General features: G+C 40.6%; 2 protein-coding genes across 2 annotated transcripts; one reads left to right on the top strand and one right to left on the bottom strand.

Annotated features, from left to right (window-relative positions):
- Positions 1 to 7,018: 7,018 nt before the first annotated feature.
- Positions 7,019 to 9,987, top strand: LOC133009087 (protein FAM180A-like). Its single transcript, XM_061076490.1, has 3 exons — positions 7,019 to 7,100; positions 9,460 to 9,557; positions 9,658 to 9,987. Exons 1-3 carry the CDS (start codon positions 7,019 to 7,021, stop codon positions 9,985 to 9,987), a joined length of 510 nt encoding a protein of 169 aa, XP_060932473.1.
- A 621-nt stretch (positions 9,988 to 10,608) lies between these two features.
- Positions 10,609 to 18,816, bottom strand: slc23a4 (solute carrier family 23 member 4). The gene is given in 13 exon segments (XM_061077003.1): positions 10,609 to 10,865; positions 11,692 to 11,787; positions 12,847 to 12,955; positions 13,037 to 13,201; positions 13,353 to 13,606; positions 13,708 to 13,864; positions 14,180 to 14,300; positions 14,741 to 14,922; positions 15,883 to 16,042; positions 17,176 to 17,333; positions 17,783 to 17,874; positions 18,727 to 18,744; positions 18,747 to 18,816. Coding segments are annotated over 13 exon segments (1,839 nt in total).
- Positions 18,817 to 20,348: the final 1,532 nt, after the last annotated feature.

The raw sequence follows: 20,348 nt of genomic DNA, 5'->3' as shown, positions 1-20,348 counted from the left end.
TGCACAGCTATTTTCTAAATCTGCAGACTTGAAACCATTCTGTGTTCAGTCTCTGTGTACAGAACCTGTGTGTGCGTCAAACACCTGACATCTCAGTGAGTGGCGGAGAGAGAAAGCCATCAGGGCGATAAGAATCAGGCTTCTCTTTCAAAAGCTCAAGGTCGGAACCTGTCGCCCAGAAACAGAGACGTTCAGGCACAAAGAGACGGAGAGTTCACAGCAGCACTGGTGGCTCCTGGAGTCTGAGCTCGAGCTAAACACTGATGTTAACATGCTAACGCTCACAATGATAAAGTAAACATGCTCCTGATGAGCAGATATAGAGTTCTAACATGTGCGAAATAAGACTAAACACAAAGAGGGAACATGATTAATTCTGCTGGTATCTTTTTGACCCTAAAACAATCAGTAGAGGATCGTCAAAGTCTCTTTGAGCGAAATCCTCTGAGGATCATTACAATCCATCCTGCAGTTGTTGAGATAACTCACCTACAGGCAGAAATTGTCATGTGACTGTAGCACGGCTGAAAATACTGAATAAAAAGTAAAAGAGAAAGAACTGAGGAGCTCAGGTGGATGACAGGGAGAAGATGTTGTGAAACAGACAACAACAGCTGAAGGGGCCTAATATAATCTCCATTAGCCTGTGAAGGAGCTCAAATTAAAAGCCAATTGCCTTAATTGTAATGTCAATGAAATCTGGGTCTATTAGGATATCGACTCCAAAGCCACATAAAGGTGGCAACGTCAGCCCCATGCAGCTTAGAGAGAATATGTTGAAACATGTTTTGGGAACGTGTGTAAAGAAGCAAAGTGTTGAAAACTTCAATCCAGTGCAACTTGCAATTTAACCTCTTTGTCTGTGTAATAGTTTGCAGGCAGTAAAACATTAGAATCATAAAAAGAAAGATTAAAATGACGATTTAAAATGTCTTGTCAGATGTGTGACACCACAGACTGTGTATAAAGATGAACAAAAATAAAGCTCAAATATCCCCTGTCTTTATAGAATCAAAAAACCTAATTACAACCAGATTTACCAGACATTTTAGCACTACCTGAAATAACAGACACTACAAATGATTTGACGTGCACATCGCCTTCCTAGTTTGGTTCTGCAGCTTCAAACTGAGCCTCACGGTCACTTCCCCTGATCACTGAGACGTTACCACAGCTTAACGAGGATAAAGAAGTGGAAACAAACTTACTTCAAAGAGATGGAAAAGAGGAAACATGTAAACTGATGTATTATTTTTTCCTCTATACATTTTCCCTCTGATCTTTGAGGAAGACGACTGCCTGTAGATGATCCATTTCAAGGTGAAGGTGGATTAGAGGAAGCAGCAGCAGCACAGAGAGCTGCAGAGGGAACGTGGAGGAGGAGGAGGAGGAAGAGGAGGAGGGTTCTGTGAAGGAAGCAACAGAAAGACCTTGGATTTACCATAAGTGACTACGGTGGATTTGGACGAGGATTTGCAGACACAGAGTATAGCTTTTCTAATAAACGTGCACATACACCCACACAAACGCAAACAAAGAAGTGGGAGAAGTGAGTGATGAGGGGCACGATGGAGGCCCTGCCACTGCAGACGGCTCATCTGTCGTCCTCGGAGATAAGCGGAGGATTCAGGCAGGAAGGGCCCAGAATGAGAGGCCGTCTGTGTCTCTGTCTGCAGGCGCAGCGCTCCAGATTGAAATCTTTGAATAACCAGACTGAGGGAAACAAAAAAAGCAATAACTCAAAACTGTATAATGAAGGATTTGCCTTTTCTTGTTCTGTGTAAACTCTGGGAAGCTTAAGAGCGACAATGATATATGAAGAACTTGTGCAATGTGTGTAAGTTTCAGAGTACAAAAAAATGTAATTCATATGGGTTAGGGTTATTTTTATTTAAAATTATATTTCTATTATTATTATCATGCATTGAAATGTAAAATCTAAGACTAAAAGTGTTTTTGTTTTATCCTTATGACTTAAATTAATTTTAAATTAAAGCAACACTTTCACAGCTTTTACTGAGCAACAGCGCCCTCTGCAGCCACAAGTGGTTTTCATGTAGAGAAAAAACAAAGTCTGGCGATGTCTGAAACACAACCAAACGCTGGATATTACCCATGATCCCCTGCTTCCTGAACCTGTAACAAATCCACCAAACTCGTTTCAGAATTCTTAATATTTAAAAGATTTCCTGGCTGAATATAAACGTTTTTTAATGACTTCTTAGTTTTTAAAACTGATCCACAGTTCAGCTTTACTCTTCAACTTGCTGGACCCGATTCTGACAATTGAATCTGTGACTATGCTTCAGTTACATAGAGCAAGAAAGTGAAAATCAAAGAGGAAACAATAAAAATTATTTAGAAGCTGTTTTAAAAAAAAAATCTGCATAGTGTTGCTTTAACTTACTTAAAATAAAAACCTTCATCTCCCGTGGGGGAAATTTAGTTTTTAGATTAAACCCAGGTGCAGAGAAAATACAGGTAAAATAATAGAATATACTAAAAACTAAATAGAAATACTAAATAGTTGAAGTGAATCAAATATGTTTGTATAGAGTAGAGTGAAAAGTTGTGATATAACATCATCCAGTAAGAAGTGCAGTGTAAATATATAATGAATATATTAATTATGAGCGCAGCACAGAACACTCCTACTCCAATTAATAATGTATGCATAATGAATATGAAATTCAAAGTAATTACCTTTTGAACTGTCCATATTACTCAAAGAGAGGAAAATACTTTGTATATTTAACACCAGATTCTCACCATCTGCATTTTATTACCACACAATGAAAAGTGTAAACTATTTTCTTTTCCTGTCTTGCTCACACAGCCTTTGTGTCTCAGGAGAGAGAGAGAGAGAATATACCACCGTGGCATTCGTGTGTATTCTCATCAGTCTGAGACAATACAGTCGCTGTCTTCAGCTCCTGATAGAGCTGGATCCTCGTTGCAACTTAAACCCAACATGTATAAACACGGGTCATTTGTCAAAAGTGCTGCAAGTGTGTTTGGTCCAGAATCCAAACTTCTGTTTTGTTCCCACACTTCTATTTTAGGTTGTGATTTGGATGCAGGCTGTCCCAGAAAGTCACGTTCTGTCTGTAGTCTGCAGGGATTTCAAACTTCACCACGCAACTAATTATGGTCATGCTAGTGCTCTTGTGCTCTTGTGCTCTTGTGCTCTTGTGCTCTTGTGCTCTTGTGCTCTTGTGCTCTTGTGCTCTTGTGCTCTTGTGCTCTGTCTCTATGAAGAACAGATGGACAAAGGGTTCGACATGTCTGACTCTGTGACGTGTTACAGAGAATCCGTGTCCCAGAAGTCAGAAATGTTGAGTTAGTATCCCTTCAGAATGGAGAGGGTGGCTCAAACGGATCATAACACGGGTATGGCCTGAAGACAGCAGCGTACAGTTCGCCTGCACGGTGACGACAGATGGTCGGTGAGCACGCTGGGATGTCGGCAGCACCAGCAGGCTGTGAAGTGGCAACTCCCCAGTTTCTGGCTTCTATAGCAGAGAAACGGCTGATGTCTTGAAAAATGAAATTCATACAAGATTGTGTTTGTTTAGGACGAGATTCAAAAGTCCCAGCTTTCCTGAATTAGGTGGGTCTTTTCCATCGTGTATCATTATCATTTTATCTACATCGGATCTGAAATCAAATATAGATAAAACGTATATTATATTCAAGTTACATACACAGTTCCCATGTTATCATATTATCGGTAATTAAGTTTAAATTAAACAACTGAACATTTTGGCAGAGGCCGCTCACAGTTAAAGGAAAGTAATGTGGATAAATGCTACCATCTAGTGGAGAACTGTAGCTAATACAAATATTATTAGAGATTTAAGGAGCTGTATGGAAATTGTAGATAGATAGATAGATAGATTACTTTATTCATCCCCGAAGGGAAATTAAGTTGTCATAGCAGCCGGTATATTTGAATACAATAAAATACAATACAATACAATAGAATAAAATTAAAAATATTGAGGTAGAAAGAATAAAAAACAGAAGCACAAGATAAAATACAATAAAATAGGTAGATAAGGTGCATTGGCAAGATGATGGTAAAAGTACTGATGATATGATGGTAATGATATTGTTAGACAGTATATAAGAATAGTACAGTGTATATAGTATATAATATAACATAATATATATTTATATATGATAGTAATGATACCAATATAAAAGCAGTATATGGTAATAATGGCAGCAACAGTATATATAATAATAATAGTAATGGTGATATAATAATAGTAATTATAACATGTACACATAAATAAATATGTGTATATAGACTTATGTACACAAGAATATACAGAGAGTATGATATGATATATAGTAGAAGTATGAATATGAATATAAGTATTTGACTATACAATAGGTAATATAACATACTATGAGTCTAAGAATATGTAGACAGAGTGTGCAAAAGACAATATTATTGTATAAAATGATATATAATATCAATATGCTGTATATGAACACATATCACATATGATGTGAAGTAAGTGTATAAGGAGCGGAGTGTTGTACAGGTACACAGTGCAAGGAGACAGGTTTAGTGCAGTTCTGTGATGGTGGCTCTGCCAGAGGTAGAGGAGTTGAACAGTCTTTTTGCGGTTGGGAGGAATGATTTCCTGTATCGTTCCTTAGAACAGCGGGGTTGAATGAGTCTGTGGCTGAAGCTGCTCCTTAGCTTGTCCAGGGTTTTTTTAGAGGGGGTGAGAGGGATGGTCCATGATTGCCAGCAGTTTTGCCAGCATCCTGTCCTCCACCACCTCCTCCAGGGTGACAAGCTTAGAGCCAACCACAGACTCTGCTTTCCTTATTAGTTTTCTCAGTCTGTTGGCGTCCTTTGCCTTGATGCCCGCACCCCAGGACACCACAGCAAAGAAGATGGTGCTCGCCACAACAGACTGATAGAACATCTGCAGCATCTTGTTGCAGACGAGGAAGGACCTGAGCCTCCTCAGGAAGTAAAGCCGGCTCAGGCCCTTCTTGTAGACGGCCTGTGTGTTGGTGGTCATGGTCCGTGGCCATGGTCCTACATCTCCCATAAAGCAACTGGATAACTTAATAAAAGCAGCAGGAAATCCTTTTTGACAAAGTAGTTGTTAATATTAATTAAGGAGTAAAAGCAATGGTGTAGAAAGATCATATAGTTTATTTTAAAATATGGGATTTTAACTAATTTGATTTAATGTTCAGCTGTAAACGAGGATCATAAGTTTGTCTGAGCAATATGCTCAATACAATATTTCACTCTATGATGAAATAGAGCCAGAATAACAGAGCCATAAAGTGAAAATGTACTGATTAAATGAGATAGATGCTACTCTGGTATGTTTAAGCGTATTATGGTGATGTTCCACAGCTGTTGTCCTACATACAAATAATTTTGGTTCATCAGTGAAAAAACTGTATGTTACTGATGTTATTACTTTGCTCAAAAGGCCTTCTTTAAGAAGCCACATGTAATGACACTGTCAGACACAGAGGTCTGTGGCCACTTTCCTGTTCAGCTGTCAGTCTGAAGGCACGTCCTGTCCGCCTGTCTTGCATTTCCATACCCTCAAGTTCAACCCCAACATTATATACATCAGGGCCTCAGCGACTGACCAGTTATCCCTGGCCAGAAAGGAAATTATTTGGGGGTTTGCAGAGGCCACAGATCTCCTCCCAGTGTCTGGATTCCCTCTGACGATCACAGAAACACACCCCGAGGGACAGACGTATGTAAATAACATCTAGAAACTGTACGTGTGTGTTGTGCTCAAACGTTGGCATCAGTGTGTGTATCCAAATGGAATACATAATTCTATAACTAGTTTTAAAACATACAAAAAATGTTTTTATGTGGTTGCACTTCTGGGGACTGGCCCTCGGGCTAGTGGAGAAGGTGTGATGATGCCAAGCCATGAACAAAGTCTTCCTTTGTGGCGCCTGCGCATGATTCATGTCCAGCACTTCACGAGCGCGAATTGTGTAATTACAATCCGCACGTAGCCTGGTTTTATGTTCACTGGGTGTGAACTTTCCATATTTCTCCACGTGAAGAGCACAAACAAAGCTCTTTTATACCGGTGAACAAATCCTGACTCTATCACAAGTGCTCCAACCCAACGAGGGACTCAAAGGTGCGTCAACCTAGCTCCCAGTGAGGCACATTTTCTGTTCCACACCCCTGAAAGAGAAGCCAAGACAAATCTGAGAGGTTATTTTTAAAGAGTATTTTTAAAGTCAGCAGCAGCAACAAGTGGAAAATCGTTCACACCACAAGCTGTTACCTGGGATGAACTGTATATAAAGAACTACAACACAGCTCCACCTTCTCCTAATATACAGCAATGAAGCCAACATTATCCTGGGAACGAACGCTGCCATCTTGCACATTTGAATCCGGAGTCTAATAATACATAAAGTACAAGTTCACATATTTTTCTGAAGGGGACTAATCTCCAGTATATAACCACATTTAAAAGAGATGTGACTGAAAACACAGATGAGGACCATGATCATCAGCAGTGGATTTAGGGTTTTGGCTGAAGGTTACATGCATAAAGTGTTATTAAGTAAATAGATGACAAAGATATAGACTTTTAAAAGAGAAAATGAGAAAAGATGAATCAGAAAATGAGTGATGAAGATGAAGGACAACGAGGTGTCATCAGCATAAAGCCGGTGAACAGTGAAGTTCAGAAGACTGAAGCAGATGACTGAAAGTTATGAGAACCATCCGAACCAGCACTTAAATACATTCAGCTGGTTTTCAGAGAGAGAGAGAGAGAGAGAGAGAGAGAGAGAGAGAGAGGGAGAGAGCAGAAGGGAGATCAGATGTGGACAGGAGGGGGGGGGGGGACGGACACACAGAACAGGAATGATGGAGAAGGAGTAACGCAGCGATGCTAATGCGAGGCTGCAGGTATGCACAGTAAAGAAACGCACGCTGGGCGCTGACAGGCACAGACACAGGAGCCAGGGAGCCGAGACACTGGACGCCATGTTTCCTCTGAGGTTGATGGTCATCCTGGGCTTTCTCTACTGCTGCATCAGGACGGGTGTCGTGCAATCTCACACTAAAGGTAATACAGAGGTCAGTGTTAATGTAGTTCATGTTTATATTAGATGCAAAGAGTCCAGTTGTTTGTGTCCAAGTAGAGCAAGTAGAATATCTAGTGGCATTCTTATTTTTATACGTATGTCTGAGCTACTGGATGATTTTCAAACATTACTTCTGTGTCAGATGTTTAAATAAATAAAAATTAAACTTAAATAGAATCCTACAGGCTTTTATGGAGCAGTTATTGGATGATTCTTGGATGAACATTGATTCACAGCAGTAGAATAATAAACCAGCAAAAGAATGACCTGATATTTTAATTTCTTTTTAAAACTTCAGTGAACACAAGGATTCGGTTATCATGTTTTTGCCAGTGGAATTACTCAGTGTGCTTATTCCACATGAAAACATTCCTACTCCCAAACTGGAGTGGCTCCACCCTTCAAATCAAAATAATGTGTATGATGACATCATATTACCAAATATAGAAAATAATCACTATTAATGGATTTAAAGGTGAAATGTCTTTAATCTAATGCTGTTTGATCAGATCTGGACTTGTTTCTACAGACAAGACAATGGCAGGAGTCCAGAACTGATGTGAAAAGGAAGCTGGTGAATGAAAAGCATCTTCATTCAGACCAGCTTTGCTCTGGGAATTCCGTTTGTGACCATGTGAGCTGGGATGTTGTTTTTATTTGGGTGAAATCTCTTTGGTTCTAACACTACCTCAGAATAAACTTTAACTGTTTGGTTATGGGTAAAGTCTGTGTGAAATAATGGAATTCAAGCACTACTTACAAAGTTTGCCACGAAATCATCACAGCCCAGTACACACATGGTCCTGACTCATGCCTTTGACATTGGTTAACATATTCCTTGTGCATAATACCGATGAGATGACTGAATATTTCCAAGTTCCCCAAATAATTACCTTATTGCTAACTGGAGCCGCCGAGCAAGTGAAGTTGTTCCGTGAGAGCAAAGCACAGAAAGCTCATACTCCTCATTATTGTTTACCCTTTTGGAAAAAACACTTACATCAGCAGGTCATAAACCATCAGTTAAACTAAAGCCTGGTTCAAAGTATCTGCTCCTTAATATCAGATGTTCACTCACATGTTAAAGCTCGTATTGAGTCAGCAGCCAAGCACCAGGGGGCGCTCAAATAGCTTTGGCGTCACTTTTTAAGAGCGGCGATGGCGTACATCTTTGTTTATTCTCTGTTGGTGTTACATGTTCTGCAAGGGATGAATCATATGGACATTTCCCCCTTCGAGATGCACGACATACACAGTAAACTTTATAGTCAACTTCATAATATATGGTTTTAATAACACCACAAAGGATCAACATGCATTTTATGCTAAAAATATTTAGACATCTTAAACTCTTTATGTATTTCAGTCGGTGAAATAAGTTTTGAGCTGATCTAAAGGAAAATGACGTAGTACTATTTTTTTAAACTTGTGACAAGATTAATAACTTGATAATAACTTTTATTAACAAGTTCATATCTCCATAGTTATTCATTGGCTAATGTTTTAAAACAGAAGTCGCTTTTTGTTGCTTAAAGAGCAGCAGGAATTCCATCGGATCAGATTCTAAGGTGGAAATAAAAGTTTATTAGCTGAGTTCATTCATCATGGTGGCTGAGTTCATCTAAAGTCGTCAGAAACACGATCATTTTTAGCAAATTATCCTGTGCTTACATGATATTGACATTTATCTTGTGTAAGCAAGTTATTATGTATAATCGTTATCCTTTTAAGGGATGTGACATCACAGTTTTGGAGTGACGTCTACTCGGATTCTTCCTCGTGCTCCTCCGAGGGGAGGGGGTTTCTGACTCTGAGCTTTCTATGACAGCACAAGCTCTGCTGTGACTAACGCCCAGCTCTAAATTGTGATTTTAAGGAATGCTGTGAAAATGAGGCTGGGTTTCAAAGTCCACGCCCTGCATGTTGAAATCATCTGGAACCTGCTGTAACGTCCATGTGTTGCTTCCCCTTTGATTCCTCTGCCGACTTTGAAGTTGGGGGTCATGTCTCATCGCCTGCAGATAGAAGTCGTCTGTGAGGTCAGAGGTCTCGGGGTTTGACGAGTACAGCGTGTATATCACGGACTAGCTGCGGTATGTGTCGGTGATGGACCTGGGTGTCACATGTGCCAGAAGCTCAGAGCGAACCAGAGAAACCTGCATTTCATTGTATATAATCAGTTTTGAGTTTGCTATTCCGCTTGACACAGGCAATCCAAGTTATAGAGGCCTGTTGGATCCGTCACAGTGTGTCACAAGACGAAAACATGGGATTAACTTGCAGGGAAAGGTTTGTGTTTGACGTTAATTTTCTCGGTTTCATATATTCTGTGTCCACCAGCTCTGTTCCCAGCGGCCAGCCGAACAAAAAGAGGGGCTACAGACGTGGTGAACCCCACTTTCTGCAACTCCACCGAGGATGTCCATCTATTATTTGAGGTGAATCTACAAACAAAGACATTATCAATATCAAAAGGAGCAAAACGTCAAGATAGAACGATCCGTGATAACAATTTCCTCTCTCTGTTTTTCCCCATAGATCCTACTGACTGGCATTCACTTCCAGGCCAGCGGGGAGTTTTCAGTGAGAGACGCTGAGCTGGCTTCCCTCCGCAAGACACAAAACCTGTGTGTCATCTGTGAGGAGATCATCCCCAGGAGGCTAACGGACGTTTTTAGGCTTGTCTCCGGCCTTTCGGATCACACTGGTCACCTGCACCAGGATGATTTCGAGCGCACTTTGCTGACCTTGGTGTACATCACCCAGCAGATGGTCGATTCCACCGCTGAACAGCAGCGAGACGTCTGGGCAGAGTCTTTCGTCAGCTTGTACAAAGCCATCAAGCAGGATCTGACAGGGACACAGTGAACGGACACAGGTACTAGGACACAGAAGCTCTGTGATATTTATATTTTAATATGCATGTAGCAAAAAAGATCAGTGGGTTGTTCTGGTTTACGTGAAGAGACAAAAAACCTGGATGCTGACGGCTAAAAGGAGCCTGAGAGGAAAGTACTGTCAGAAAGTGTCACCAAAATTAAGTAAAGTGCATGGACTGATAATGAAATGATCATTAAAATGTGGACTGTCACAGCAAAAGTTGATTTAAACTTGAGGTACTAGATATATATATATATACATTAAACTATACATTGGTTTTACATGTATGTTAAATGCGTCAGTGAAACGTCACCTAATAAGTTACATTCACACGTCTTTTCAGCGTTTGTTCACTAGCACCAGGGGGCGATCACAAGACTGACTGATGAAAGCGCAGGAAACCAATTGTACAATCATCATTACTGTGCCATTCTTATGCAAGCTGTGCTCTGTAACCTCGAAAAGTCATGTGAAAATACTTTGCACCACGTTGTTACAGTACAGGGTCCTTGACAGAGGACTCTAGGTCCAGGTTGAGCTGCCTCTGATGGTAATGTTCTTGGAAAAGATCCCCCCCCAAAAAATGGCACGCTGGAGCGAGATGGAAACTCAAAGGCTGACTCCAACAATGATCTGTGCAGGCTCCGGGTGTCCTTCCAGCGGCTGCTTGGGCTCCAGAGAACTGGTATCTGCTCCAGATTTCTCACTGGGGGGGCAGAAGGGAACGTACCGGAGCCATGGCGAGGATGACAAGTAGGAGCTGATGCCGAAGGGAAGGTTGTAGACCTCTCCGCTCTCCAGCGTGTTGCTGGAGTCGTCCTCGTGAGCCTTGTTCCAGGCGTGGATGCCTCGTTCATGGTTAGATCCTGGTGGACATGAGTTAAAGGTGTTTAATCATTCAAGTGCAGTTTACTCAAGGAATCAGATCAAGTTCCTCTCTGACTGGTTTGCTTGGGAGAAATGTTTGAGGATAAGCTCATCATAATCTTTATTAAAAACTAAAGGAAATCGAGTTTTGTAATTATGAATGGAACACTTGAAAAGTATGTGAACTTATAAACTTGCACTTTACTTGATTATTTCCGCTTTCTGCAGAATAAATACTTCTCCAGCACAATTCAGAGTCAAATAATCGATAAAACTAAAAATAATGAACAAATAAATTATGTTGTGTTATTACATGTTAAGTAATGTATATAACTTATGTATTTGGATGCATCTGTAATTTTCCTCAGTAAAGTTTTTTTATATCAGTCTCCCTAACTTCTACGTTTTAGCAATAGTACAATATTATTATTATAACAGACCAAAGTACTTGAGAAAAAATGGTTGCTTTGAGAAGATAAGCTCTGTGTCAGGATCAAGTAAGGAAGCCTATCTGCTGACTCACTGCTCACTTTTGTGAACCTTGTCCCCATTTGAAACGGCTCTGACCCTATTTTTTAATCGAATCAACACAAAATAATTAACCGTGACCTCAACACTCAGTCACTTGATGGGAGATAATGATCAACGCTGAAATGACGTGTGACCCATTTTATGCTCTGTGAAATATTTCTTAACTCTAGTTAAGAGTATTATGTTGTAAAGTCCGTCACAGAATTGTGGTTACTGGCTCTTATGATCAAACGTTAAAGATGATAGGATACAGATTACGTAGAAAATGTAAAAAATACAGTAACGATTCAGTACCTGGTATTGTGTTGTCCAGAATGAAGCCAAAGAAGCCTCCCACAAACATGCTGGTTGTCAGAAGCACCTGCAGCACCTGGTCCAGCTCCACCACACCTGAACACAACAAAATGCAAATATATTAGTAAATATAGTATATAGTGTATATATATAGTAAACATATTGATTACTGTAGTGGAAAAGTCACTTTTTGTATACCTGTCTGAGACTTTTATGACCTGAATTAGTTGGGACCTGAAACCTGTTTGACCTTTCTAATACATTTGTGACCTTTCTGTTACTTATTGACTGTCCAAGGTCTTCATTTCTGTCTGCTTTATCTTCAAGGAAAACGCATGCAAATCAGTTTCCTGAGACTTACTTCCTGTTTCAAACTGTGCCTACAAAACAGCCTTAGTTCTCCTCAGTGGTGGGAAGTAACAAAGTAGAAATACTTCGTTACTGTACTTAAGTAGATTTTTCACATATCTGTACTTTACTTGAGTATTTATTTTCCTGACGACTTTTAACTCGCTACATTTGAGCACAAATATCTGTACTTTCTACTTCTTACATTCTCAAAACTGGCTCGTTACTTGAGCAGCGGAGGTTGGCGGAACGTGCACCTTTACGCACGGCGCACCTCTCTCGCGCTCTCTTGCTCCTGCAGGAGCTCGGTTCAGTCTTTATTATTAGGGCCAGAGCACTGACAGGCACTGATAATTTTTCTGTCAGTTGAAATAAATCCTGAACTGAACAAGGCCTACTATAAAAAGCACTTAGCATTTTTAATTTTGGTACTTGTACTTTTACTTTTGATACTTAAGTACATTTCAACACCAGATACTTTGGATACTTAAGTACATTTAATATGAGCAACTCTAAGACTTTTACTCAAGTCATTTTCTGACGGGTGACTTTTACTTTTACCGGAGTCACTTTCAAGTAAGATATCTGTACTTTTACTCAAGTATGGCTTTCAAGTACTTTACACACCACTGGTTCTCCTATATAAGATCCTTGTATTTGACTGTTCTCCATCAACACTCTGAGATCCCTGTGACTCTCTGTTTTAATCCTTTGTGAAAAAAGCCCCTATTAAAATGCATAAAGACAAATTTGACATTCCAGTCTTGTGTATTTTTTCCGATCACATCACATAATTTATTCATGCACCTGTAGCGATGGCTCTGGGGTTCTTCAGTATCCAGTTGGGAATGACCAGGCCAGAGAACATGGAGAAGCCAAAGATGAAGAGGTTTCGAGATGAATTCATATTTGCATACTGGAAAAGGAAGAAACAAGAACTTTTTAGTGCCACTGTCACTTGATATTTAGTTAATGGAGACAATGTTGTTGTGTGTACCTGTAGATTAGACACTCCTGCCGCAGAGATGACCCCAAACATAACCATGAACATTCCTCCGATCACTGGGGAGGGAATAGTGGTGAAGACGGCGCTCACTTTACCAAACACTCCCATGACGACCATCAACACGCCACTCGCCACTATCACCATGCGACTGCCAACCTGCAAAATCAAGACAGACACCTTTTAAAACTAGTTGCATAAACACAATATTTTCTTGTGTTTTCTCAGAGAGTCATTCTTATTCGATATATTTTAAGAAGACAATTGGTAGTCACAGTAACAAATCCAGCCAACATGGAGGTTCACTTACCTTTGTAATACCAAGAGCTCCCACATTCTCGCTGTATGAGGTGGTACCGTTTCCTGTTCCCCAGGCCCCGGCCAGCAGGCAGCCTATTCCCTCGATACCGATACCCCTGTTGATGGCGTGTTTAGGAGGAGGCGGAGCCCCAGACAGCCTGGCACAAGCATGGTAGTCCCCGACAGACTCTATCATGGAGGAAATCACACCAGCGAGGATGCCAACCACTCCTGCCATGCTCACAGTCGGCACCCCCCACTGACCTAAAGGAAGAGAGAATCACAAAGTGTAATGTTATTCTTTTATTCTATTCTTCTTTACTTTTGAAAAAGTCAGTCGAGGAGTTTTTATTGCGATGTCTTACCTGGGTATGGAAAACTGAACCAGGGAGCTCGGCTCAAAATATCTCCCTTCAGATCCGTGCGAGCCAGATAACCGTACATGCTCGGATCCGCAGGGAGAACATTGTAATTCGTCAAAATATAACAGATGAGCCAAGATAAAGTGATTCCAAGCAAAACCTGTGGACACATTTAGGGAAAAAGACTTTCATTATCTTGTCAAGAGGTTTGAAGTTAAAGGGTCAGTGTTTAGGATTTAGTGACATCTAGTGGTGAGGTTGCATGTTGCAGCTGAATACCCCTCACCTCACCAAACCCTTTCTATCTAAAGAAAACAACAATCTGTACAATTTAGATGATTTAGACATGAGTGAAAACATCACTAGGATTATTTTATATTCACTTCCTCCCACTAGGTCCCTTTCACCTAACTCTTACACTGAACCTTTAAATGCATCACTAGCAAACAGGAAAGAGTGTTTGATATATACGTACAGGGAGAATCTGAAAGACGTAGACACGGGATGTGTGCAGCTTCTTGTCCTTGCTGTATGTAGGAAAGGGAACAGGGATGTGACGGAGGTACTGTGAGAAGAGGATGATCAGTCCTGTGGTCCTGTGTGTGAGAGAGAAGATTTCAGCGTTATTATAGGACTGCACAATGTGTAGCTGAAGCTGTGGTCGAGCAGATTCTCGGGAGTTTTAATAGGATTTCCTGCCATGCATAGATATTAAAATTTCACAGTTGTGTAGTTTATTAGTATTTTTAAAACTTGGCTGTACTCTAGGAAAGGGAGGAGACAGATTTAACACAACCTGTAAAACATGTTTATGTTAAGAAAAATGCATTAAAGTGGCACATATTCCTTTTTCCACAAGGTAAAAGAAAAGGATTTTATCACTGTGACTAAAGCTAGAAAAGGTCGTATTACTCACAAAGAAATTCAGAAATTATCATAAAGATTATAATGGCAGACTTTTATTTGTATCCCTATATATATATCTGCTGCAGCACTGACAATCCCAATCACTACAAGCTCTGTGAGTGTTACCCACATGGAAGAGATGCCCCAGTGGTTGCCAGCGCTCGTGCCGGCTGAGTCAAACAGAGACAGTCCGATGAGGGAGATGGTCGGAGCGATGGTGAGAGGCCCGATGAAGCGCATGAAGAGACCGATGAGGCCGGAGAAACCCACAAACACCTGGAACAGCGAGCCCACCATGATGGAGCCCTGGAGCTGGAGAGGGATGCAAGAAAGACGACAAAATGTTAGAAAAAACACACTTTTTCATAAACATTTAGCTGATTACAACTTGGAGGGTTGGTTTGTAAGCAGGATTACACACAATCTAGATATAGTTAAGTTCCTCACACCAGAGCAATTCGTATACTTCCACCATCAGTTTATTGTAGGACAAATAAAGCCTGGTGTCGAACTCCAACACAGTGAAATCTACTAGCATGACCTCAGCCACGACAACAACACTAGGTTGGCGTGCGTGGCTAATGTTAAAATGTTAGCATGAAGTAAGTGTACATTGTTGAACAATGTTTGCTTCTTTTCATCCGAAAGGTCTGAACAATGACCAAAACAGCTGCTAATGACGCACAAGCTACTTTCATCATGAATCATGAAAAAGGAGAACATCTGATTATTCGTAAACAGTTGTTCGGTAAAGTATGACAACAAGTCATCTAGCTTGAACAACGTCAATGGTCACTCGTCGGTATCCTAGGCTATGACCTATCGTAGGATTGTTGTCATCATGTTAACTATTGTAGGCTACGACCTCTATAAGTGGAGCATCAGCAGGCTGATGAGGCCGTCATCCTCATCATAAACAAGCAGTGTCACAGAACAGTCACGGATAACACTAACATTGGTCATCGGCTGTACATGCGAAACAGAACAGCAGTTTTACCAAAATCCAAAATCCAAAAACCTCCTCAAGGCAAGATTGGACAGCCATGTGAGATCATCAGACAAAATGTGACGACAGGTCAGGGTGTAGCAATGATCTCTACATTTTCTGCGTTTAACCTTATCTGTGTAGATGTGGTCAAGGTGGATTAAGCACAGTCAGACATGGTGATGTTGTTTAGATTTCCAGGGTTTTTTAGGGTCAAAAGTAGTTAATAGCCTTTCATTAGTGAACAAAAAAGGGTTAAGAAACAATAAATTGCTGGCTTTACATACTGCTCTCATCCGACTCTGCCACACTTCGGTAAACTCCGGGGAGGTGGTGTTGACCAGGCTTGCATTTTGGGTCCAAGCGGGACATTGCCACTCCGGCATGGACAGCATTGCCATGGAGGGGGCCAGCAAGGTGAACGTGCCACCTTGAAGGATGGGCAGCCTGGAAATAGAGACAATAAAGTTTCATCAATTCACATCAAACTGTAGCAGAGGCAGAATTTCCTGATTTACAATGACATGTGCAACAGCCATCCTTCACAATCAAACACCATGCATTTTTTGTGGAAAGGATGTTTAAGTAATAAATACACATAGCTAAGAACTATCTTTTAAAAGAGATGTGCAGTTTATCCAAAGGGACACAATTAATTAGTGTTGTTTTCTTTTAGTTTCCTCTGGAACATTAAACAAACCAACTATTTCCCTTACAGCTGACCTCCAGTTATTTGGAGAGAAACAAGAAAGCGTCAGTGGTGCTATGGCAGTGGAATGTGGATTAAGCTAGAACAAGACTCCAAACATAATAAGATGGAAATTCTTTCCCTAATCCTGCTCTGCCACCGATATTCAGCCAGGCCCGAGTCTGCACACACTTCAGGGTTCAGATCTCCAAAACATGGTTCATCAAAAACAAAAACATCTAGATCATGTGAATTCTCCTGTGTACCTGTATCTGTGTGCAAATATTAGTGAAGGTTTTTATTATTTAACACGCTGTGAGACTTATGGAGAGTTTCTGTTTTGGCATTTTCAAAAGACTTTCTCTGCAGTACATATTGTTATTATGCTGTGACATTAAGATGCAGTGCCAAAGTAGGGTAGAGTCAAAATACTGATGAGGCCAATAACAGTATGTAAAGATGGACAATGTCTACACTTCCTCCTAGTGTGAAAAAATGAAACCCAAATGATCCCTGATTCAAGAGCAGCCATCTTGTACTAATGACGTTGTGTGGAATACCTTAATGTTTGGAATCATCTTTATAATCTCTTAATAATCCCTTATATCCTTATATTCAAAATTGTGCCCACTAACACTGAACATTAAGGGGAAATAGTTCAAAAGAGATTTAGAAGCAAATCTGAGAGGTTGTTTTGTTCTTCTCGTTAATTCCACTTTAATGCCTCCTGCATTAATGCTTAATTTCTCTGGTAAAGCACAAACCCTCACGGCACGGAAAAAAAGCTTAGCCAGCGAATTAAAGTGAATTAATCTTAGAAGGTGAAAACCACTCACTATGACTACTTCAACACCTCAGAGTCCCACAAGCAACTCATTTACCACTTCCTCACCTGATGCCGAAGGTGACCTGCAGCAGAGTGCAAATTCCAGACACGAAGAAGATGGTGCTGATGAGGTGACTCTGAGTGAGGCCGTCATGCTGCAGGCACAAGCCCTGAGACAGGATCAACGGGATGGCGATGATCCCTCCGAATGCAGTCAAGCAATGCTGGTAGAGGGGAAATCACCAGAGATACATTTAATTAACGGCTGATGCACAAACGGAAAAACAAACCATTACAATTGATTCGCTTTTAGGGGATGATTTGCATGAACAGACGCGTAAATAACACATAGTGATCTTTAAGTTATTGTAAGATGGACATTACTGGGTAAAGGCAATAAGTGTAAACCCTATGAAATACATTTAAAATAGAAAAGGAAATTCAAATGTGCAAATACACTGTAAGTCAGAAAGTCAGAGCGGCTAAACAAAGACAACAAACTTGCTGCCACTGCATCTGCACGTGAATCAAATTTTCACAATCAGAACCACATGAACTGTGAAGGAAACATCAGGCTCTCATGTGACGCCGCGCTCATGTTTGTTCTGTTATATAACGACAGAAGCAGTGTCACATCCATGTCTCCTGATCAGGATGTGACTAGCAGACATACCTGGATACCTAGAACGATGCACAAGTACCACGGAGGAACATCTGTCACACAGTACGCTAGCTTGTCTCCATCCTGGGAGGAATCCAGGTCATCTTCAAGCTGCAATCAGATCAGACAGAAACATGCATGTGAACGGATGGGATGTGGGTTTTGCATTGTGGGATTCTGTTGTTTTGGGAAATGGGTCAAATCTCCCACCGGAAAAACCTACTACAGAGTTTAAGCATTTGTTCATTATAGTGAGGCAGTGGGGTCAAATGCCTGTGAGCTCATGACACTCCAGCAGCCGTACGAGAAGATTAATGATTTGCACAAGACACGGATTTTCCTTCATCACGTCGAAGATATTAAAGCGGTGGTTTGTGAACAAGCCACGGTCAGATGAGTTCACTTATGTTCAATAGTAGGATTGCGTGTTTCCTGTCAGGTCTGAAAACAACAAATTACTTCCATAAAAGTTAGTGATTATAAGGCCTGAAGATAATTTTTCTTTAATCTTCAAAGTACCTTTGAGGTTTGGACTGAAACCACAACAAAGAAAGACTGTTCCTTCTTACATTTCTCCGACTGAACAGGCTGATTTTTTAGCGTGGAGGAGCTGGAATGTAAACACGTATCCATGACGATACTCTGCTAGATCATCTATGTGCTGTCAATTATTAACTAATATAACATTTGCAGTATTCTCTGATGTGTTACATAAAGATTTAAAAAAATACAAATCTATGTTTTATCAATTTCAGGGACGAGAGGAGAGACAATTTACTAAGTCATACATTTACAGTTTTTTTCACATTCACACAATTTAAAAGTCTATCACTGGATTTTAATATGATTATAATGCTGGAGTGTGATGATCAACCAAAGTGGATAAAACAATAAAACAGTGTTTTACATGTTTTAATTGTTGTGAGAAGTTATTGAAAAAAAAAAAGGATGAAAACATTTATTCTTTAAATCAATAATTCAATAAAAGTTATACTCACTGCAAATGCATAGTTGTCCAGACCATTGCTGTCCTTTTCGGGAGCCATGTCAGCATCAGCCTACAGCCTCAGATGTCGTCTGGCAAGGAAAACACAACAGAAAAGTGAAAATAAGCAGTCAGAGGGGAGTGGACATGAGCCTGAGCCTGACGCAGAGGGAGGATGCAGGCGGTCGGTGGGGGGTGCACAGTCAGAAGGAGCAAAGTTCAGACATGAGACTGCCGTGGTTGTTAATTGAGACCCACCAGCAGCTCATGTGAACCAAATTACGACAGAAGCAGCAGCTGACCAACCAACATCCAGCAGGCAGGAGAAATTCCTCTCCTTTTCTTTTTTCTCTTTTGCCCTCAAACACACAGATTTTAATCTTGATGCTAGAATCCTTTCAGACGCCTAAAGAAGAAAACCTTAAAAAAAATCATAAATCGCTGGAAGTGTTTCCAAAGCCAGAACCCTTCAAGACAGTACTCACTGTTTTCCTGTGGTTTGTAGTTTCATCCGCCGTCGAGGAGAGTTACTGAACAGTCTTGAGTCCGAGCTCAAATGCTTCCTTTCTAACTCTGACACCAAATATTTGTTTTACGAGGAGACACTATCATGACCATCACGTTGGCAAACTGTCACATGGCACAAAGCACCCATTGATGTAGGGTTAATGTTCAGTAAATGTTAACTTAATTTCCTAATTTACCGTAAAAGCTCTTCTTTCTGCAAAATGATATTAGATTAAATTGGATTATTGCTCTGAATTAAGAGTTTGATAGCAGCCCACATCTACTTCATTAAGAAGGCCTGAAACTGTATTCCTACTGCAGCGGAGGACATTCAGGGTCACACACTGTTGGCACCCGCATCTGGGTGTGTTGTTCACATCCTCTGTCACAGGATTGATAATTTGCATCTGTCCTTATTCCAAATTCAAGAACCAGGTCGTGAACTGGCAGCTGCATGATACCAAGTGGAAAAGAAAACCAAAAATATGAGTTCAAACTTTAACTGCTCCATCTAAATATACAGGTATCCCTTAAAATTGGAAATGTCAACCTCATGGTGGTGCTATAGAGGTGAAGTCAGAGGATTACATCATGTGGGGACCATGCATTCCTAAAGAAACAACCTATCAAAGAAATATATTTCAGCCTGGACCAAGGTGGTACAAGCAACCATTGACTGTCTGACTTACTGACCCACCAAACAAGCAAGCAACCATCCATCTTATCAACCAACCAACCACTTGACTGTCCAAATAACTGACCGAGCAACCAACCACCTAATCAACCAAACAACCAACCATCTAATCAACCAAATGACCAACAAACCTGACAACCAGCCAACTAACCAACCGACCAACCTACATTTCTGTGAACCTTTCCACAGGCAGAGCTGAAAAATCAAGTCGCCATGAAAGAAAAGCAAATTATCAGTCATTCAGAAGGAATAAAAACCACTACTGATTATTGTCTGACCTTCAGTAATTTGATTTCCTTTATTACTTCAGGAACCAGAAAAGTTAAATGTCCAAAATGTATGTTTAAGGGACAAACAGTTGGAAGGAATATTCTGAGGGGAGGCTTGAAAAT

Source organism: Limanda limanda, chromosome 8 (genome assembly GCF_963576545.1).
Source record: "Limanda limanda chromosome 8, fLimLim1.1, whole genome shotgun sequence".
Lineage (NCBI taxonomy): Eukaryota > Metazoa > Chordata > Actinopteri > Pleuronectiformes > Pleuronectidae > Limanda > Limanda limanda.
This window is presented reverse-complemented; position numbering and strand designations above follow the sequence as displayed.